This window comes from Sinocyclocheilus rhinocerous, unplaced genomic scaffold (genome assembly GCF_001515625.1).
Source record: "Sinocyclocheilus rhinocerous isolate Xijiao unplaced genomic scaffold, SAMN03320098_v1.1 scaffold2160, whole genome shotgun sequence".
NCBI lineage: Eukaryota > Metazoa > Chordata > Actinopteri > Cypriniformes > Cyprinidae > Sinocyclocheilus > Sinocyclocheilus rhinocerous.
The window spans coordinates 213054-236190 of record NW_015646171.1 but is presented as its reverse complement, the minus strand read 5'-3'; the positions used below and the strand labels follow the sequence as shown (position 1 = coordinate 236190).

Here is a 23137-nt window from a genome sequence, read left to right as displayed (position 1 = left end):
CAGCATGGAAATTCAAGCTGGTTTATCTGTCCAATAGGGAATTAAAATGTATACTGTCACAGATGCTGATGATGCGATTGTAAGCATCGCAGATGTTAAACTGTATCTCTGCTAACCTTATAACCCAATGACCTAAATATATCCCAAATCTCATCTTGCTGTGACACTCGGCATAGAACTTGGCTTGCAGGTGTTCAGAAACGCACACGCAGGCGCATCTATAGAGCAATCAGTGTCAGTGAAATGCATTGAGCTCCTCTCCTCTTCACGTGCATACACGAGTGTATGCATTTCACTTCCTGTCTGTGTCAAGAGCGTTTGTTTTCCGGTCTGATAACTCTGCTATAAACACACTGAAGCTTCCCGCCACAGCTGTACACATTGGAAACACGATAACACAGACAGAAGTGATGATAGTCCATGAGAAAGAGGACATGTGCACCATCATCTTCCTGGCATAACGTCCCCATGCCCTACTTTTTATTTTCTTTCTCAAGCGTCCTTCAGGATTTTCTGTGTCAGTATTATATCAGTTACATAGTCACACATCATAAATTGTATTTTATTTCATAAAGTACCAAAGTGGCCTCAGCAGGGCCTGTTATGAGCAATGGCAGGTGGGCATTATGCTGCTGAAGTGATGTGCATAGCGTGAGCTCTCTCGGCAGGTTCCCATGAGTGCGGACAGCAGGCGGCTGTTTGTTTAATACGAGGGGATAAAATGATTATATAAGAATGAGCCAGGAGCCGGGGGAAGATGAGCCGACCTCTGCCCCCCTCTGCGGGAGACCGGCGGGATGTCTTCTCTCTCACGGACCCCCATGATCCCAACATCAAGAAATCCACAGACATTCTCCAGAACCTTCTTGTCTTTTTCTTCTTATTTACATTTGAGTTTTCTATTAATTTCAACTGTGCAGTCGGGTTCAGAAGTGGGAGAAATTCCAAGCAGACTATAGTACAAAAGATGTTGAAGGTTGAAAATGGAATTAGTATTGTATACCATTAAATATAATTGTTACAATTAGCTATTACAACTTGAAGTTCAGTGTTACTCTGGAAAAAAAAACAATGGTAATTTTAAAATGTTAAATCTGAATTAACTGGTTTTATTAAAGTCAAAAATACAATTTAACATCACTGAACCAACCTAAATATTTTTATGAGTTAAATCAACAGATCGTTAAGGTAACAATTGCAGATTGCCACTTTTTTGGCAGTGAACTTAAAATTCATGTCATCAACACTTATTTTTTTAAATATATATATATGTATCTTCTAAAATATCTACTGTTTTCCACTGAAGAAAGTCAGTCAGACAAAAGAGCATTATGCAACTACATTTCAGAAACATTTCCTTCAGAAATCAAGCAATTTCCAATGAATTGGTAGGTGAAAGCGTTTATTCACTAAAATTTGGCACTAAAGAACATTTTGAGAGCACGTTTTCAGAAACCATTCCTTCAGAAATCAAGATATTTCCATTGAAATGGTAGGTGAATGCATTTATTCATTAAAATATGGCACAGAAGAACATTATGCAACTACATATTCCTTCAGAAATCAAGATATTTCCAGTGGATGATGGTTTCCCCCCGTGTCATTTCTCGATGGATGCTACTATAGTTTCAAAGGCAGAGCTGGGATTTCTTCCGCATGTTTTTCACACAGTGTGGAGACAGAAAAATGCTTTTGTTGATCCAGTCTTACCTATGGAGTCGGGGCATCGCCTGGGGCCCTATGGCCTGTTTCAATAGGTCAGACATTCCAGCATCCGTGTTCTTTTGTGAACTCCAGCTCAGAGGCTGCAGTGGCCTTTAATCCGAGGGTAAATCACCGTAGACCGGAGTCCCATAATGCCCTGCTTCACTTCCACTGGGGGATTTAGCCGATCGGGGGGTGACGAAGAACTTCTGTGTGAAGGTGGTCAGGCGAGTGATTCGTTTAAGTTAAGCTAGGAGCGAAAGTAACAACAAACTCAACTCGCTGCCCTTGTGTGGCGTGACCCAAAGCCGAGCGTGGGGCCGCACTCGTTCCCGACTCGTTTAATCTGTCACTTGTGTCTAACGTCATCTCAGAAGTTCCTCTTTTTGCAAAATTCCTCCTTTTGTTCCTCACGGCTCCTCTCATAGTCATGTGGTCGCATGATCCACTCTCATGGAAAAGTCATTGTCTTTAACATCTTTCTCAGCAGACGCAAATGAGAAGCAGTAAACTCACAACTGACTCATTTAGGTCTGTTTAAGAGGAACTTCTGAGACAAAGGTGATTGTTAATTCATACATTATTACTTTGTTACCTCTCCTGAGCTATAAGAGGCAACCTTTCCTCGCTTGAAATAGGGCACAGGGTGGGTTGTGGTCTATACCTGTGGTTCCTCTGTAGTCAAATTGTTCGTCACAAACCCTAGATATTCTCCTTTACCACAGGAGCATATGTTATTGTTTAGATGTTGATCTTATAACCTTAAAGGTTTTAGCTCTACATTTCTTTCTCAGATGTTTCTTCTAAGTCAACGGTTGACGACCAGTTAGCGTTTAGAGATAAAAATGAATGTGCCCAGCAGCTCAGATCATTTGTGACCCTGGAGCACAAAAGCAGTCTTAAGTCGCTGGGGTATATTTGTAGCAATAACCATGTAAATTTCCTACTGTAAATATATTAAAACTGAATTTTTGATTAGTAATATGCATTTAAGAACTTCATTTGGACAACTTTAAAGGCGATTTTCTCAGTATTTTGATTTTTTTGCACCCTCAGATTCCAGATGTTCAAATAGTTGTATCTCGGCCAAATATTGTCCTATCATAACAAAGGAAAGCTTATTTATTCAGCTTTCAGATGATGTATAAATCTCAATTTCGAAAAATTGACCCTTATGACTGGTTTTGTGCTCCAGGGTCACATTTGGTCTTGGGAGAATTTAAGAGTTAATTGCGATCTTTGACTTGTTAAGCAGTTTGAGATGCTTCTTGGCATCTCTGGTGTCATGAAGAACGTTTAACATCCATATACTCTTAAAAATGAAGGATCCAAAATTGAGTTTTCACAGTGATGCCATAGAAGAACCATTTCTTGTTCCACAAAGAACCTTTTGGTGAACTGATGCAAATAAAGAACCTTTATTTTTAAAAATGCACGAAAGGTTCTTATGATTATTAAAATGTTCTGATGGCTGAAAGGTTCTTTGGGGATCCCTTTATTTGTGAAACTCTGGATGAGACATTAGAGAATACTGTGCCTGTAATGTGAGATCTTTAGCTCAGGAAAATGTTTCCATTTGCTCTCAGTGCTGTCTAGGAGACACAGCTGTGATATTAAAGGTTGCATCTGTTCATTTTATTTCTTATGAGCAGGAAGAAGGCGGTGAACGCCTTCATGAGGCTGGGAATGAGAGGCACTCCTCGTCTGGGTCACCGCGGGTCTGTTTGTACACAATCGCTTGAGAGGCTCCACCCCACGAGTGTCTGCCGGCTGATGCAATGCGACCGGCGAATATAAACCGTCCCTCAAGCAGCATCAGACTGTGATACCGGACGCGCCCAGAGGACATCTCCGTTTATCTTCTACATTATTATTAATATTACAGATTGTAGCGTTTATAAGTAGGCTATTGCAGTATTTATATGTATGCTTAATTTACTTTATCAATCTTAGGGTATTTATCTTCGTTGTTATCTATCACGGTACAGTTTTGAAGGATCAATCGTTATTAGTAATTGATCACTGGAACATTATTCACGACTGGGAGGGTTTGGTGATATTTTTTCCATTCATACCGGAGCTGAACAAACGGATTTCTCTTTTTTATTATTATTATTATTATTCTTGAGGTAAGATCTCATCCCGTTTTCAAGTTTTTTGATGTTTTAGAACCGTGATGATTCCCTGACCTTTTTGTTTATTAATTTTTTTTAACCGAACACACTGTAATCGCGTTTATTTTATCGTTTTTATCTGTTTTGGGCCGGTCTGTTTTGTGACTCATTCGTGTTTCATCATCTTATTTCCACACATTCGTTCAAACACACTCTAATAATCTTAAATATAATATAATATAATAATATTAAATAGTTTGGCTGTCAAAGGCTGGATAGCCTATATTAAATTAGCCAGCGTTACATGATTTAATGGGGTTTATTGCCGTTGTCGTTTGATTTGTCCGGTGGTTGTTGATAAACACACGGGCGTCTGCTTCACACACATTTTTCCTCACTCTAAGTTACCAAAATTATCATTATTATTTGATCTAATAAAATTATTCATGTGGTTTGGGAGTTTAAACGGAAATTGAACACTGGTCACGGTCTAAAATAGTCACCAGAATCCGTTTAAATAGGTTGAAATAGTCACCCGACAAGAAAAAAAAAGCCTTAATTGGTTATGTCTAATCGTTTTATTCCGAATATATAAATATAGAGTGATGAGACGTCGGTGTCGGTTGTAATTTTCCACTCAGTTCTTGGTTGGTCACGTGACGTCTGCTAAACCGCAGAAGCGGTTAAAGATTACTGTGTGCTCGCGATCGACTGTCAAATAAACATTATGGAGAATGGTTTACCATTTCTGCTTTTTGAAATAATAATAACTAAATCGTTAGACTACAATGGAAATGTTTCGGTAAAAAATTATAATTAGCAAATTTGAGGTCAAATGCGTGTTTAGGCAAGTGTTTCTCGCTTGAGGAACTTCGAGTATCTCATTTAAATAATATTTTAAATAGTTTTCCTGTGCACCATTGTTTCCTGTTATGTAAAGATATTTCTGTAATGCTGTTTCATTTCATTATATATATATATAGAGAGAGTAGGCTATAACACTAATACATGATAAAGAAAGAGAGAGAGAGAGTAACACATAATGAAATAAAAACATAATTAAGATTAAGCAGATAAAACTTTAACTTCGATTTAAACTCAAGTACAGAGGACAGGGATGTCAGAGATAAGAGACCCACCTTTATCAGCTGTACAGAAAAGTGTGAATGTTGGTAAAACAGTTTCAGTCAAAGCAATTACAAGATAATTTCTTACACAAAACACCAAATTGAAGCCTCGTGGGTGTGTATGTCCCCCCAAAATAGCCAATTTTTCTCCTCAATGGATAAGCCAAACCTAAATCCTTGCATAATAAGGAGAATATCCCATTGTTTTATATTACAGAATGAACAAAACCCCTGCAAACACAAAGATGAGTCGTTTTGACCGAGCTCCAGACATGGACTGCAGCAGTTCCAACAGCAACCAGTACATGCCCCCCAAAGTTCCCCTCAATGGGTAAAACTTGCTTCATTTGACCTGGACAGATCACTATTAGTAGCCTTTAAATAACTTTAGGTAACCTTTAAATAATCACGACACGAAAACTGGACATTGTAAAGTGCTTAGAACATTAAAAAAATAAACATTCGATGACGTCATATTTTGGGTCACATGACCTGATGCCCATTTGCTGAGCTGAGCGGCTCCGCTGAGCAATGCATGGACGTGCATTTTCTAAACCGCATTAACACCCATGCAACCGACTGTCAAATAACCACTTTGGTTATTTCTGACACCCAAATAATCATTAGACTACAATGAAGGTGTGGTTTTAAATGTTTCAGTAATAATAATAATTTGCAAATTTTAGGTAAAATGTTTGCATATCTTTGTATAAACCTTTTTTTGCATTACAGAATGATCAAAGCTCCTGCAAACACAAAGATGAGTCGCTTTAACATCGATCCAGACACAGACAGCAGCATTTCCAACAGCAACGAGTACACGAGTTATCAGCACTGTCCCCCCAAAGTTCCCCTCAATGGGTAAAACTTGCTTCATTTGACCTGGAGACGAGTCACTATTAGTTAATAAACCTTCCCTTATGCTGATCTAATGCACTGATGTGCTTACAGAATGCAATATACCGACGTGGACGCGGAAAGCCAGAACTTCCTCTCTGATCATCAACTGGGCAAGAAGAAATATGAAGCTGAATATGTAAGTGGTTGATCTGGTCTTAGAGGTTTCATCAGATACTGCCGATTCACACACATAAATCTCACTGTTCCTGTTTTTCAGAGCCCTGGTTCGGCGTCGTTCGGGATGTCGGTGTTTAACTTGGGCAATGCCATCATGGGAAGTGGAATCCTGGGACTTTCCTATGCCATGGCCAACACTGGCATCGCCATGTTTGTGTGAGTATCGAGGTGCTTCTTTATATCCGTACGGCCAAAAACATCAGTTTTAAAAATTTACATGCACATTTGCATGAGCTGATACCACCCAACTTTTCTAGTTAGTCCTAGTTAAAAGAGTTAGCAGTGAGTTTGGGAGTATTCTAATCTGTGAACACAATGTACACAAATGTGATTTACACGAGTGCTAATTACCTGATTAGGCTAATTAGTGCCGTTAATGAGAACAGCAATTTGCCCCAGATTCTGGTCGGTGTAAATCTGCTGCAGCTCTGGGGAAGCAAGTAAATGCAAGCCGTGCTTCATCCTAATGTTTACAAACAAAGCCGTATGTGTTAATCTGGTGATAGAGGAGTTTCCGCCGGTTATGTAAAGGTGTTGCAGGTGGAGCAATGCTGCGTTTTTAAATCGAATCCAAATCTCCAGGAATCCATCGAAGAATGACTTGAATGATTTCTTACGCAACCGAAATGAGATTTCCAGTGTGCACAGAATAATCCTAACGATTTAAATCAGAATTTGAGTCAATGCATTGCTTTGAGTCAGTGCATTGAGGAAAACCTTTACTGTGCGTTTAAGGAAGGGGTTAAATCGCAAAGATGTGACCGTCAGCTCCAGGCACGTGAAGTGGAAATCTACTGAAGGTCACGCAGGTTGCTGCAACAGGATCAAGCGAACTCCAGACAGTGGAATGAATTAGTGTGTGAGAATGTAATCAGGTCTAATCCATAGACACCTCCCTCTATTATGAACACGTGTGTGTGTGTGTGTGTGTGTGTGTGTGTGTGTGTTCGTAACGTGACTCATCACAGACAGTCGATTATGTCCAGTTGTCAGTGGAGCGAACGCTTGAGGTCATCTTAATTTAACACTGAAAGTCAACATGAGCTTTCTGTTTTTCTTAATGCATATTCCTGGACTTTCTGTGCACAGTTTGGTGAAAATGCAGTATTTTCAAAGCACCATCCAATCAATCGCAGTCTTGTCTCACTGAGATAAAATGCTGCTTTATGTTGACGTTTAGTGTTTAAAGAGAGCGTTGCAACCCATGAGAGAGTTTGAGAGCGATTTTAATAATGAAGTGTTTTTGTTCATTTCTGTAGGATCCTGCTGGTTGCCGTGGCCATTTTCTCCCTCTACTCAGTCCATTTGCTGCTCAAAACGGCCAATGAAGGAGGTTAGCTTCTCTCTGTGCTGCTATGTTTCTATTTTTAACCGTGATAAGTATTTTTTAATGCTCTGCCTCCTCCGTCCAGGTTCTCTGGTGTACGAACAGCTGGGGTACAAGGCCTTTGGGATTCCCGGCAAACTGGCGGCGTCCTGCTCTATCACCATGCAAAACTTCGGAGGTACGACTAGTAATGTGAACCCAGCTAACAGGGAACATTCTCACAACTTTCACTAGTATTTTTTTTTATAAATGTGAGGACAAAATGTTCTTAAAGTAATGGTTACGGAACGTTCTTGTAGCTTTCTTAATATTCAATATACGTTCTCGTAATGCTGAGAGAAAATCTGTAGTTGATGAACATTCTAAGAAACATTTTTGTAACCTTCAATCAACAAGAAAACTAGACATTTTAACGTTTTAGAATATAAAAAATAACGTATTTTGGGATAAATTTGTAAAATGCTGCAAGAAACACACTTGTAACCTTTAAATAACATTATAATCACGAAATTTTTAGAACATTAAAAATAAACATTCATTAGATTTTCGGTGAAAATCGAGTTAATAGAACGTTCTAAGAAACGTTTTTGTAACCTTTAAATAACGTTATAATCTTAACAAGAAAACTGGACATTTCAACATTTTAGAAACATTTCCAAACAATGTTCCCACAATGTTTTTATAACCCAAATTTGTTACCTGGAAATGTGCAGATAGCAAGTGATATTTTGGGTTGTTTTAAGGCGCTAAAATGTTTTCAAACTCTCTTTCAATCCCAGCTATGGCAAGCTACCTCTACATTGTGAAGTACGAGCTGCCCATCGTCATTAAGGCCTTCTTGGACGGCAATGACAAGTAAGATTTCATTTATTTCCGTCACATGTGCGCAGATGTCCGGAGCTGTGCGAGGACTGGACAGCACAGGCTGATGCTGTTGTTGTTGTGCTGGAATGTTTTCCAGCTCTGTGCAGAACAGTGTGAGCGCTTCATTGTACAGCTGTTCAATCGGGGGGGTCTGAGCGTCTGTTCACAGACGTCGATTGAGAGCTTTGTGACAGTGACCCAATACAACAAACACTGACATGAAAGATTCAGACCCCGACATGGAGCCCAAAGCCACAAGGCACAAGTGAAACACGCTCGTTTGTGAAAGAGGATGTTGCAGAACAGCTGCGTGTCATTTCCTCAGCATGCTAATATCGATGTCTGTGGTGTGTTTTGCAGCTCGTGGTACACTAATGGAGATTATCTGGTGCTGATCGTCACTATGACTATCATACTGCCGCTCTCGCTGCTTAGAAACCTGGGTAAGTGTTCCCAAATGAAGAGCAAAGTAATAAAATTATACTCCATTTTTTAACATTTATTTTATTTATTATTTACAAAATTATATTTTGCATACAGAAAATTAAGCCTGTTCCCTGTAAAACCATAAAATACAGTTAAATATGCTTCATTTACTTTACAATTATTTTTATAATATTAAATAGAATTATTATAGAAATAGAAGTAATTCTATTCTAGAAAAAACATTTGTGTAAAATATGAGGCTGAAGTGACATAATAATAGATATTTATAATATAATAGATTATTATATTATTAAGAAAATAATACATAAAAGTATTATAAAAATGATAAAATTATAAAAACAAAATATATATATATACAAATTAGCATAATACAATTATAGCAAACAATGATTATATATGAGGGTGAAATGTGACCGTTTTCATGTTCATCATGAATAATGACAAATAATAAAACATGTTAATTATAAATATATAAAATTATTATTATAATATATATATTATATTGTATTATGATAATTATTATAAAAAATGTTATACAATTTTAGAAAATAATATATAATATATTAGGGTGAAATGTGGCAGTTTTTGTGAAAATAATAAAATTATGAACAAAATAAATGCAATCATTACTATAATTAAAATTTTTACTATTTATTGTTATTATTATTATAAAAATAGTTAAATTACAAATAAAAAAATTATGAAATATTATACAAATAAATTTAGTGCCATTTTAGAACAATTAAATGTGGGTGAAATTTTAGTGTGGTTTATGTTGATCCTTATGGTTTGTGTTTCATTTCAGGTTATCTGGGATACACTAGCGGTTTCTCCTTGTTGTGCATGGTGTTCTTCCTTATTGTGGTGAGCACTGAGATAAATTGCTCAGTTTTACTTAAATTGCTCTTGTTTAACATAGAAATAAATATGCAAATGAAAGCAAGAGTGTCATTGGAGCTGCTATTGTTAGTCTGATGAGACGATCCCTCCTGCTTTTGTTCTTCAGGTGATCTATAAGAAGTTCCAGATCCCCTGTCCGTTACCGGAGAACTTCATTAACATCACAGTGAACGTCTCTCAGCCGCAGGTCAACACTACTGATGAAGAGTGCTGCAAACCCAAGTACTTCGTCTTCAACTCACAGGTACGAGACGGATATTTGCATTCGGATATTTGCATTTGAGTGAAAGGAGAGTGTGGTGATCGAACTTTATTGTTTTATCTTAGACTGTGTATGCGGTGCCCATCCTGACCTTTGCGTTTGTGTGCCACCCGGCTATTCTGCCCATGTACGAGGAGCTCAAAGAGTGAGTGCGACTTTAACGCTTACAAATAAAATACTTAATCGCTACAGGTTGCTTTTTGTGAGTTCAACCTCACTATACAAAGCCACTGTACCAACTAACTCTTTCTCTACCTCTCTCTCTGCAGTCGTTCCAGAAGGAAGATGCAGAACGTTGCAAATGTCTCGTTCCTGGGAATGTTTGTCATGTATCTGTTGGCTGCTCTTTTTGGATACCTGACCTTCAACGGTGAGCGAAACGCAGACGCACGCCCACATCAGAGCACATTTTATAGTCCAGTGGCAGGTTGAAATATACAGTGAGGCAGTGTTTGTTTTAAACGGAGGTGTGTCTGTTAGAGCGCACCGGATTGAACCAGCAGAAAGCCAGCGTTGAGTCTCTCCGCGGCTCTGGTCGGTTTCGCAAGTTTTGGGAAAGAGTCTGAGGCGTTCAGCTGTTTGCCGCAGCAGGAATAGAACATCATGTTTGATGTTTTTACGTTTCCCTGATAGACAGGAAACGTTGTAATGATATTAATAAAAACAGTATTCTTCCACCAAACAATGTAGTTCCTCAGAATCCAACAAAGTGGTTGCCGAGCAACACACAGAAGTAAACAAAGGTGTATGTTTGTAGAGTAATTTACAACAGCTTCGAATGTGGCTCAGCCAATCAGAATCAAGGACCGGAACTCTCTGTTTTATAATAGCTGGGATAATATCTCAATGTACTAAAATAACACTTAAATTCTGTAGTAAGTCTGAACTAAACATGGTTTATTCCACAGAGGCCGTTGAACCCGAGCTCCTGCACACTTACTCAAAGGTCTACAATTTCGACGTGGTGCTTCTGATCGTGCGTTTTGCCGTCCTGACCGCCGTGACGCGCAGTGTTTGTTTTAAACGGAGGTGTGTCTGTTAGAGCGCACCGGATTGAACCAGCAGAAAGCCAGCGTTGAGTCTCTCCGCGGCTCTGGTCGGTTTCGCAAGTTTTGGGAAAGAGTCTGAGGCGTTCAGCTGTTTGCCGCAGCAGGAATAGAACATCATGTTTGATGTTTTTACGTTTCCCTGATAGACAGGAAACGTTATGCAACGCAGGGACTTCTCAGACTCGGCAAATGGAAAAATAAAATTTTTGTGGGATGGTTTGTTTGATGTGCAGGACAAAGTTACAGTGAATTTGTTGACAATAAGATCTGTTTTTCACCATTCAGAGCAGGGCTACTAAAACTAAACCTTAAAAAAACATGTTTGTTACTTGAAATAAAATAAACATTGACTGAAAAAAATAATAACATTACAAAAAAAAAAAGTTTATTTCAGCTAGTTGGCAGGGCTACATTTCTAATTGTCATATATGGTAGTTTTATTTCTTATTTTATTTCTTTAGTTGTTAAAGAACCAAAATAACTAAAACTACAACTGAAAATAATTAAATAAATAAAACTACTAAAAATGACAATAACACAACAAAAATGACTAAATCTTTAAAATGAAAATGAAAATGAAAAATATATTTAAAAAAATAAATAATAAAAACTATCATCTCAACTAACAAAAATATGTTCTAAGAACATTTTGCGACAGTTTACATTAAGTTATGAAAACGTTATTTCTGAATGTTCTCTGAACGTTCAAAATGTCCATTTTTACATTTTAAAAAAATGTTAATCCTTGTTATGCAAAAGTTAAGGGAACATTCCGTTTGATCATTTTTGAAAACAATTATATGAACGTTACTTTTAAATGTTCTCTGAGCATTCTGAAACAACCTGTAACATTTAAAAAATGTTCGACGAACAAGAAAAAAAACATTCCATAAACAATGTATAGATTATGTTTTTGTGCTAACGTTTTGAGAATGTTATTAAAGACCAGATAACTTTGGATGAATGTTTTATTAAAGCAATAAGCCCCGTGGAGGCCGTTGAACCCGAGCTCCTGCACACTTACTCAAAGGTCTATAATTTCGACGTGGTGCTTCTGATCGTGCGTTTTGCCGTCCTGACCGCCGTGACGCTGACGGTGCCCGTGGTTCTCTTCCCAGTGAGTATTCCAGCACATTTACAGGTGTGGAAACAGACAGCAACGTTGCAGGAGTGTTGACCAATTTTTTTTTTAACGTTTCAGATCCGCACCTCAGTCAACCAGCTGCTCGGCGCCTCCAAAGAGTTCAGCTGGCCTCGTCACATCTGCATCACCGTCGCTCTGCTCGTCTGCGTCAACATCCTCGTCATCTTCGTTCCCACCATCAGAGACATCTTCGGATTCATCGGTAAGTGGGACACAGGAAGTGATGTCATTGCGCGTGTGTGTGCCAGTGTTATTGTAATATCATATATTGACCCTTGAGCACAAAAGCAGTCTTAAGTCGCTGGGGTATATTTGTAGCAATAGCCAAAAATACATTGTATGGGTCAAAATTATTGATTTTTCTTTTATGCCAAAAATCATGAGGACATTAAGTAAATGTTCTAATGTTCTAATTAAGTAATTTATGTTCCATGAAGATATTTTGTAAATTTCCTACTGTAAATGTATCAAAACTTAATTTTTGATTAGTAATATGCATTGCTAAGAACTTAATTTGGACAACTTTAAAGATGATTTTCTCAATATTTTGATTTTTTTGCACCCTCAGATTCCAGATTTTCAAATAGTTGTATCTCGACCAAATATTGTCCTATCCTAACAAACCATACATCTATGAAAGCTTATTTATTCAGCTTTCGGATGTTTAAAAAAATTGACCCTTATGACTGGTTTTGTGGTCCAGGGTCACATTTTATTTTTTATCATTTTATATGTTTTAGTAATTTTATTTTAAAACATTAATATGTAACCTCTGAACTGCATTATACAATTTTAGTATCATTAATAGTCTATTATCATTTTTATTAATATTTTGAATTTGTTTTTATTTTTATATCTTCCTGCTTTATTTTAATTTCAGTTAAAGTTTTAGTAATTTTGTTGTTTTTGTCATTTTAAAAATACATCTATATAGTTTTCAATAATCTGTAAATTTGAGTTGTTTTACTACTTCAACCAAAAAAAATTTGAAATGTTTCCTTTTCAAGAAACCGAAATAAAATAAGATTTTTTTTTTTCAGTTTTTTTTTCCAGTTTTTTATTTTTATTTTTTAATACATTTAAAATATTTTATTTGATTTCATGTTTTTTAATATGTCTCTATAGTTTTTTATTAATTACTATTTCAGTTTTAGTTATTTTAGTAATAATAAATTAGAAATGTTACCTTGTCAACAAACTGAAATAAAATACGCTTAGGGTTTTTTTTATATTTATATCTAAGTTTTTTGTTTACAGCTTTTATATCAATATTTTTATTTTATTTCAAGTAACAAAAATGTTTTAAATGTGTTTTTGGTCTCCCTGCAGGTGCGTCCGCTGCTGCTATGCTGATCTTCATCCTTCCCTCGGCCTTCTACATCAAACTGGTGAAGAAGGAGTCCATGAAATCTGTCCAGAAGATGGGGGTAAGACATGATCTGACCAAACACGTGTTCTTGACCTGCGATCGACTCAGTGTGTCTCATCACACTCTCCTTCTTCTCAGGCGACTTTGTTCCTCATCGTGGGATTCATGGTGATGATCTGCAGCATGGCTTTGATCATCGCAGACTGGATCCACAACGCAGGATCTTCAGGCGAGCACGCTGACGGCCACTAGTGGGCGTGTCCTAACCCTGATTGACAGGCAGATGGGCGGAGCCGAGCCACTTACGCTGCAACTGAGAACTAGAAGAAGCTGCTCTATTTCCAGCGCAGAGCAAAGACAAACATCCCATTCTGAGAGAATGTCCTGAACTTTGTACAGTATGCTGTTAGGCCACACAGATGGTGATCCACTCGTATTGTTGTGCTTCTTTTTTTGGTTGATTTGCTTTTCTTTTGTGTTGTTCTTCCGGTACAGCTGAGTTTTTCGGTGGTACGTCGCACACGTGCATCATTCTCTGTATTCAGGTTAGGCGTTTCGTACTTACAACCAAAACTGATTTCACGATCGACACTGAGCGGAGCGTCGCCTGCAGATGCGTTTTCGATCTGTTTGTACCGTTGCCAAAAATATCGGTGTTTGTATGTAGAAAAGCACTTACTTTTTTTTCAGCAAATGTGAAAAAACTGTAATTTCGCACATCTTGGCTGTGCTTTAAACGCATTCGTTACGATGCCATTTATACTGTACTACTTGAGTCACCTTTACCTGTCGTGTAGATCTACTAATGAACAAATATTGATTTGTAGTTGTTGATTTCAGACAGGTGGAACGGCTGAATGAATTTACTGTAACTTATTTAAACCCTGAGGACAACGATGGGTGCTTCACAGTCAACATGAGACGCAGCTAACAGGGAATGTTTGCAGAACGTTCTAGCAAAGGTTATTAACAAACTTGAACAGAACATTCGTTCCAAAAATGTTAAAAGAACCTTCCAGTAACGCTAATAGAACATTCGTTCAAGATTCTCTGGTCTTTAAAGATGCTCTCAAAACATTAGCGTAAAAACTTGATTTATACATTGTTCATAAATGCTTTAGTTGGACATCTAGCATTTGCAAGGTGCAAGGTTCTTTCTAAGTTTTAAACAAACGTTCGTCTAGTAACGTTAACAGAACGTTCGTTCAAAGTTGGACGTTACTGTAACATTTTTTAAATGTTGCAACTTGCTTCAGAACATTCAGAGAACATCCAAAAGTAACTTTCCCATAATGTTTGCAAAATGATCAAATAGAATGTTCTATCCAACAAAAACGTTCAGAAATAACATTTTTATCATCAAAACTTTATACACATTCTTGGTCTAATGATGAACATTTCATCATTGCACATTATCTGAAATGGCTGTTCAGCTGACGTCACATCGAAATGATGTTTACCAACAGTCAAATAGCTATTCATTCATTGTTTTAGACTGTTTTAGGTTATTCAGTCTTTCTAAAACATTAATACAAATGCACTAATAGCGAATAATGATTAAAAAAAGAGTTGAATATCCTGTTTCACTCTAACATTTGTCACATTACAGAAATAAACGAGTAGCTGGTTGTCGCTTCATGTTGACTTTAAAGCTTGACAGTATTATTGTCATTTGTTTTGCTTTGTAAACCGCAGAATCGAATGGCAGAACGTTGTTGCCGAAGGGAAAAGAGACCATTAGTGTTTAACTTGACTTACCTTTTCAGTGTTTGCCATCGGCAGCTTGAAGTTACTCCATGAACGAGAAACGATTGACTGACAGACAGAGGAGTGTGTGTCGTCCACTAATCAGCTGTTATTAGTGTGGTGAATGGAGAGGTCATGTGACCACCGTCTCTCTCACACACACACACACACACTGTGCTTCCAACAGCTAAACCTCATGTGTCATCCAACATGTTACTCTCCAGCCATTATTTATGGAAAAACATCAGTGTAATTTAATCTATTTTACTATATTTATATATATATTGTACATATGTGTATATACCACAAATGAAGTGTATATATGCTGTCGTTTATTCTTGTTTTTTTCTCAATTTTACTCAACATGTTTGAAATATTAAAATGGCTTTAGATGTCCCTCGGTGTGTGTCGGGGCCCCTGATCGGCCCCTCTTCATCTGGCTGTGAATGTCAAACTGAGCACAAGGTTCCTATAGGCTTGTGATCAGCCCTGACACACACACACCTTTCACCTTACTACTAAAATGCTGTACTCAGACCCGAGAGGGGTGAAGCGCTCCTCGTGTACAAGAGGCCATTCCTGCGAATGATACGCTCTTGTTTCAATGAAACACTATGTATATCATGTAATTAATGTCTATTAAAGGTTCATGATAACCCATCTATGTGTCCTTGAGATATTTGATAGAAATCTCTTATTGTTCAGGCATGAGACTTGTCAAGTACACATCGAACCTACTGTTTTATATTTTTTTGCTTTGTTACATATATGGTCACACTAAATATTTCATGGTTTTAAAAGTACATTTATTGTTTATTGAATGATTTTGTCAGTGGCGTTACACAGCATTTATTTAAAACGATTTTTGTTTTAAATAAATGCTGTTCTTTTTCTTTTTCTGTTCCAAAAAAATATTAAGCAGCACAACTATTTTAAGTATTTTAAAATAGAAAAACATTATTTTAAATAGTAATACAATATTACTGTTTTTTCTGGATTTTTGGTCAAATAAATGCAGCCTTGATGAACAGAAGAGACTTTTTTAAAACATTAAAAATCTTACTGATCCTAAAAGTTTTGAACAGCAGTGTGTGTGTGTGTGTGTGTGTGTGTGTGTGTATATATATATATATATATATATATATACACACACACAGATTTTAATGTTTTATTAATATTATATAACATTTGTATTAATTCTTTTTATGACATTTAAACAGCATACAATGCAATATTTTTCTTTTTAAATCTGCTCATGAATCGTTTTTATTTTTTATTTTATTTATTCAATTTTAAATATATATTTTTTTTAATGGTATTTGGTATTTACTTACAAATCTGTATTTTCTAACATATGTTCACATTTTGAGTGTGTGAGTGTGTCTATATATTATACATTTATTAAATTATTATTATTATAAAATTATTATACATTATTATAATTATTATTATTATATTATTATGTAAAAAGTATTTATATTATTATATATAAATTTTTATTAATTATTTGTATTACATTTGTACACCATAAAAGTACCGATTTTTTTTTAATCTGCTCATGAATGTTTATATATATATATATATATATATTCGCAAAGCATTTGTGATGAGTTGACAGAACTTGCTCTTTTGTTCGTGTTTAATGTCGCCCTCTACTGGATACTTTCTGCAATGCACGATTCTGTTATGCCGTTTGGATTATATACTGTTTATATAGTAATTTTTAAAAAGTGTGATCACTCGATCGTTTTAAACAGAAACACTTAATAACATTTAAGATGACAACAGTAATCACATCCAAACGATCTTTAGTCTTTAGAAAAATTATTCAGCGGAAAAGAAACTAAGCACAAACCAAAGGAGGCGGAGCGCTGCGGCAGCGACGTGATCTCTTATTGGTCAGATTTATTATAAATTATTCTTAAGGGACCAATCAGCTCTCTGATACCGTTAATAGAAATGTAATCGATAAAAACAAAAAGAAGACTCAATGAAGGATTTGTTTTGGCTGTAACACTCAGTATAATATATAAGAAAAATAGTAGTAGTTTTCATCAACGTTAAGCTCACTGTTGTGGGTAAATGGCTTCACAGATTGTTTTTATATCATATTAATATATTGTTATTATTATTATTGTTATTATTATTATTTTAACATTTCATATTACTAAATAAAAAATTAGAGGCAATGTGAATTTTACAAATTGGTAAGTGATTATCCTTTCTAGCGTGTTTTTATTCATCTTTTCTTTACGTTTTTATTTACATATTTATCATTTTTAATTGTACTGAGCAAGGGGAGCTCCCTTTGGTGGACTTTAATTTTTCCTCCACAGGAAGAAGTTCCGAATCTGTGAACCTTAACCCCTACGTGATGACGCGCTGAGTCTCCCGTCATGCCACCCAGCGGTGAAGAGGCGGAACTGCAGCTTCTGACCCACATGTGGCCGGACGCCTTTAAATCTATCGCAATTACGAGAGCAAGGGCTCATGAAAGTGCACGAAAAGTGTGTTTTTGCGCTGAGGAGCGTCCTGCGTGCTAATATATGATCTGAAGTCCGTGGAGGGACGCGCGCGGAGGTGAGTGTATGCTAATGACAGCGGATGCTAACACAGCTAGCCGCGTCACACTGATAAACAAGAGTCTGAACTTATAAACATGGCATGTAAACATCTCGATATGTGTCTATGTATGTTATCCATACTAGTTAATCATATAGGACTAACTTCAATGAGTATAAAGAGCTCTAAATGCCTCTTTAATCGCTACAGGCTGCTAATGAGCAACTCAAACTTCAGCTGTGTTGAGAGAGAGAGTAAACACAGCAAATAAAGACACAGTGACTGAGTTGCGCTGTCATGATGATGATTGAAATGTATCAGAGTTGTACTTTATTATATGTTTTTTCTTTAAATGTGTTGGGACAGTAAATCAGGGCTCAGAGCTGCTGTGACCCGGAGCCAAAGATGCAAGAGGGGCCAGGAAAGGGTGAGCGGGGTTTATTCATATCTGGATATGCTGCCTTTGTAACTTTACATACACTTGACTGAACAAGGCATATAGGAATGAGTTGTTGAATTTGGCTGGGATGCATCTCATAATTTAACGCATTATTCTGTAAAAAGGTAAGTAAAACTTTAACTCTGTGATTTTTTTTTTTTCAGGTGGGCAGAGCTCAGATGAGAGTTTGGAGGAAGAGGAGGCTCAGCGGTGCCCAATCTGTCTGAACCGACCCAGACGGACAGAAAGAGCCGTACCCGACTGCTGCAGACACGTCTACTGCTTGGACTGCATCCGCCGCTGGGCTCAGGTCAGCTGTCACTTCTGATTTAAAATGCTTACACACACACACATATATATATATATATATATATAAAATTGAGCAGCAAATCAGCATATTAGAATGATATCTGAAGGATCATGTGACTAGGGCTGCCCTCGACTAATGATTTTTCTAGTCGACTAGTTTAGCTATTAGTCGACTAATCGCACGTCTATATTAATAAACCATATAATTCATAATAATGAGCCTTTAATTGCCTATAACCTATCAGCGCTCAAGCGCACGCATAAAATTTGCCACAGCACACCGGTAGAAGTAACGATTATGAATGTGTCAGGGAAAAAACAGCAAGAAGACTGCCTAACAGGATTATTTAAATGCTTGCCCTAAATTCTTTAAATGCTTAGTCAGGGGGCAAATTACTCAGCAGCCTTTATGGTTACAGAACCATAAGTTAGAGAAAAAAAACACTTTTGTCCATTGTTAGATGCTAGTTTAATGATGCTATGGCATGACATGGCATATGTAGAAATTTATGTAAACCAAGATTTTAAAAAAGAGCTTTGTATAGGCTGTATAGTATTATGTATAGGCTAACATTTTGTCAACACCGGGGACCTGATTATAGCACTTAAAACCAGGAAAAGTCAGATTTTCATGATATGTCACCTTTAACATTATATAATAATTCATTGATAAACTAGTGTTTTCTGTATTTTCACCTGCAGTGATGAAGTTGATGACACTGACTCATCATCTCCACAATGTGTCAGATGATAAGCCACATTTGAGGTCGATGAACGAAACAAACGTTTGGATGTCCGATGTACTGTAATTACCATATAGACCAGCTGTAATTAATCTGTCAGTCACGGACTAAGTGACTTTGCCACTTCCTGTGGAATTGTTTTTTTTTGTGACTAAGCGATTAATAACATTTTGATCGACTAAGCCTCTTCTCGTCGACTAACGGTTAGTCTACTATTAGGAGGCAGCTGTACGTGTGACACTGGAGTAATGATGCTGAAAATTCAGCTTTGATCACAGGGATAAGTTATTTTAAACTGTAACAGTATTTCATAATATTACAGTTTTTACTATATTTTAGAACAAGTACATACAATCTTGGTGAGCATAAGAGACTTCTTACAAAAATGAAAAAAAAAATATATATATAAATAAAAAAAAACATACGTTAATGCATTAACGCATGCGATTAATTCTTTAACGCATTAAAATAATTTTACGCAAAATTACTGAAGCACAATTTCTATTCTAACCCTTTAACCCAATTTCACTTCTCTGTTTCAGATCATTTTAAGCTGTATGAGTCATCTTTCATGTCAAATTCTTAAATGTCATAAATAAATTCAGTTAGAATAATATGGCACCATTCAAATGAAATCGTATGAAACTAAACAGCAGGTGGAAGCAAGTGACTGTCTTAATGAGTGAGTCATTGAGTCATTCCTTCAACCGATTCGTTCAAATGGCTGATTCCTTCAGGAATGAAGCATAAGTGACTGTCTTTATGAATGAGTCACTGAATCATTGACTCACCTGATTTGTTCAAAAACTGTTCAGTAACGAAACATCATTGTGTGTTGTTGCTCGGAGACGGCAACAGTTCTGCTGTGGCTTGGTTTGGAACTATTTTCATTGGCAAAAAACAGTAAATATTGTATCTAAAATGTAAGTCACTTAATAATAACTTTAAGTTTGTTGAACTACTGTTGTATAAAATCAGTGTCAAGTTTGCAATTGTGCTGATATTTAGGAAAACATCACTCTTGGTCATGTGATGTTGCTTACCTATATTATAAATATAATTTTCTACTGCATTATGCTTCTGTAACCTGTGAGTTTTTTGTTTGTTGTCATGCTCATTTGTTTGGTTTGGCTGCGCGAGACTCAACTTGGTGCGACCTTACTGTCAACATTATCAGTCACGGTTTACACTGAATGTAGTCAAATCAAGTAAAATTCTCTTTCACCTGCCCCTTTAAAAAATCCACTTGTCCTGTTAATGTCGAGCCCTGATACTGTATATATGTGTAAACCAGAATATCTGTGAAAGCTTGTGCATGCATATATGTATGTGGGATTTTTGATCAGATGTTCATTTTTTTTTAAAAAGAGGTATGAAACCTGCGAAGTTCAAACTTAGCTTGTGCAATATGTTTTATATTTATTTACTCATTTGTAATTGGTTTTTATTTTAATCTCATTTTTATTTTATGTAGCCTATGTTGTTTTTCTCTATATATTCTGTATGCACTGTATGTTCCTGTACTGTCAGATGTAACAGCCTGTATAATCTGCACAATGCCCAGGTTGTAATGTGTAATGTTGTGTGTGATGGGCTACAGATGGTTCAGTCCTGCCCGGTGGACCGCAGACCCTTCAGCGTGATCTACCTGCAGGGTTCCTCACAGCAGTGCATCAAGGTCAGACGTCCTCCTGATGTCCTGTACGTCTCAGTAAGAGGCACTTATTCCTGATGAAACTAAGCCGAGCTTCTCCTCTGTGTTTCAGCTTCCAGTGAAGGCGCCCACACTGTCAGAGCTGCACACATGCTGCAGTCAGGATGGTCAACGAATGTGTCGCGTCTCTGTGTAAGTGCAATGTGATTGTGTTTGCGTATGCTGTTTATTTGATTATATAATATATAATTGTGTCGTTAACAGGGGAGAGACAGGAAGTACAGAGAGAACACAAGAGAAAAGAGCTAACGCCAAACTGAAATGCCACAGAAAATGTATGTGCTTCAATATTGATTCTTGTCTTGTTCATGATATATTTGTTTGGTTTTTGTATCATATTTCAACACAAATATTGATATATGATACAATTTTGTATAATATATCAATATTTGTATGATATTTGTATCATATTTCAATATGAAAGAATATTCCAGGTTAAAATTCTGTTGATTACAACAGAAAATACTTTGGTCTTGTTAGATCATAATACATTACAGTATTGTAAACCAGACTTATAGTTGCTAACTAAACTAAAACTAAACTTTTTTTTCTTGAAATAAAATAAATTTTAACTGAACTAAAATAAAATATTTAAACACAATTCAAAAAAAAAATTCATCAAGTTGCCAAGGCAACATTTTTCATTTTCATTTACTCTAACTTAATGTACTAAAATAACTAAAACAAAAATCAAAAAAAGAAATAAAAATGAATAAAACCTATATAGATGCATGATAATAATCTGATAAAAATTACTAAAAAACCAGAACAAAATGACTAAAACTTTAAATTGAAAATGTCAAAATCTAAAAATAAAAACTAATTCAAAATATTAATAAAAACTGTAATAGTATCTCAATGATACAAAACTGTAAACCAACATTAATGTAAATTTCAACTTTAAATATTAAAAAATAAGTTTTTTTTTTTTTTTTAGATTTAAAAAAAAAAAATCTTTTTTGTTTTTCAATTTTTAATCTGGTGCTGCACAATATATTTCCACATATATTTCCATCATAACTGTAATACTGTAAACGTTTTCATTTTTTATTTTTTTAAACAAGATTTTTTTGCATAGATGTATTATTTAATTGATTGTCGTAATGAACTCTGTATAACAGAACAGAAAAAAATAAATGTTTAGTAATATGAGCTTTCCAAACTCGTCAAAGTAATGGTCTTTTACTCTTCAGCAGGTGATTCAGATGCATGTTTGGATAAAAACAGGAAGGTTAGTCTTGCACTAATTGTGTTTCTGAGTTTGGTCTCATTTATCGCGTTTGAATGAAACAGGAAGTGTTAAGCAGTGTTTATGTGTGCAGGAGAATGGAGACTCATGCCACTCTCTTCTGCTCACTCAGCATTGTCACTCATCACTGCCCAGCCAGCAGGGTGCGACGGTCGGCACGCTGACGCAGATCATGTAAGCGCACATGTGACTTGTTTCTTTTTGGTGACTGAACAGTGTCTCTTGGATGCATGTTAAAGTGTATTTACTGTTTTGCGCTGTAGGACAGGATCTGTTGAGGTTTGTGAGGAAGGACCAGATGACATCCAGTGGAGGAGATTAGAGAGAAAACGCAGGTGGCTTCCTGCCTCTGTACCTGCCCCCTCTGCAGATGTGTCCAGGTGAGAAGCAAGTTTCGAATATCATGTCACAGTCATTTCAGGGACAATCGGCTTTTGTTTTGAAAATGTGAATTTGAAATGTAGTATTTGTACTAGGGATGCACGATATTGGATTTTTGCCGATATCCGATATGCCGATAATTTTCAACTCATTTTGGCCGATAGCCGATGCAGACACCGATATATAATTATTTTTAATTTTGGTTAGTTTTTAACAAGAACTTATTTGTTAGAATTAAATAAACAATAATAAAGTTCTTTTATAATTACAGTACATTGAAGATTTGAAAATAACTATAAATAAACTATATATTAATCACTGCATTTTTTTTTTTCAGAAAGATGCAGTGGTAACCTTAACATTTTATTTTATGATTTAACATATGTAAATAGTCTAAAGCAAAAGAGTTGTAAAAATTCTGAAAATCTTTTACACGTTACACATTAATGAATAAATCAGTACATATAAAATTATTTAATTTAAGTGTCATGTTTGTGATTTATTTTTTTTTGTTGTTCATGTAAGCTATAGCTTCTGACCTTTAAATCAAAACATACTCATGATTTTATGGCATCAATTACTGCTTTATTTAATCAGAAACACAGTCTAA

General features: G+C 36.1%; 2 protein-coding genes across 12 annotated transcripts in view; both read left to right on the top strand.

Moving 5' to 3' along the window:
* The first annotated feature begins 3760 nt into the window (after positions 1 to 3760).
* Positions 3761 to 14933, top strand: LOC107707106 (sodium-coupled neutral amino acid transporter 2-like). Of its 5 annotated transcripts, XM_016511005.1 has the most exons (17): positions 3762 to 3833; positions 5163 to 5276; positions 5678 to 5806; positions 5897 to 5981; positions 6063 to 6178; positions 7282 to 7355; positions 7435 to 7527; positions 8129 to 8204; positions 8574 to 8656; positions 9466 to 9524; positions 9667 to 9804; positions 9888 to 9967; positions 10092 to 10192; positions 11864 to 11988; positions 12073 to 12217; positions 13345 to 13442; positions 13523 to 14933. In XM_016511005.1, exons 2-17 carry the CDS (start codon positions 5164 to 5166, stop codon positions 13634 to 13636), a joined length of 1629 nt encoding a protein of 542 aa, XP_016366491.1. In that variant the 5' UTR covers positions 3762 to 3833; position 5163; the 3' UTR covers positions 13637 to 14933. The 5 variants fall into 5 exon arrangements, with proteins under 5 accessions (XP_016366493.1, XP_016366491.1, XP_016366495.1 ...); XM_016511007.1 differs by lacking the exon at positions 5163 to 5276 and having other exon boundaries at positions 3761 to 3833; XM_016511009.1 differs by lacking the exon at positions 5678 to 5806.
* Positions 14934 to 17534: 2601 nt separating this feature from the next.
* Positions 17535 to 23137, top strand: part of LOC107707105 (protein SCAF11-like) — a 15344-nt gene continuing 9741 nt past the window's right edge. For 2 of the 7 annotated variants that reach the window (XM_016511002.1, XM_016510997.1), the window contains exons 1-9: positions 17535 to 17710; positions 18059 to 18119; positions 18296 to 18441; positions 20784 to 20861; positions 20950 to 21029; positions 21102 to 21172; positions 22091 to 22128; positions 22220 to 22320; positions 22410 to 22526. In XM_016511002.1, coding sequence (XP_016366488.1) covers positions 18098 to 18119; positions 18296 to 18441; positions 20784 to 20861; positions 20950 to 21029; positions 21102 to 21172; positions 22091 to 22128; positions 22220 to 22320; positions 22410 to 22526 — 653 coding nt within the window. In that variant the 5' untranslated portion in view covers positions 17535 to 17710; positions 18059 to 18097. Of the gene's footprint in view, positions 17711 to 18047; positions 18120 to 18295; positions 18442 to 20783; positions 20862 to 20949; positions 21030 to 21101; positions 21173 to 22090; positions 22129 to 22219; positions 22321 to 22409; positions 22527 to 23137 lie in introns of all 7 variants that reach the window. The other 5 variants (XM_016511004.1, XM_016511000.1, XM_016511003.1 and 2 more) reach the window with 5 other exon arrangements.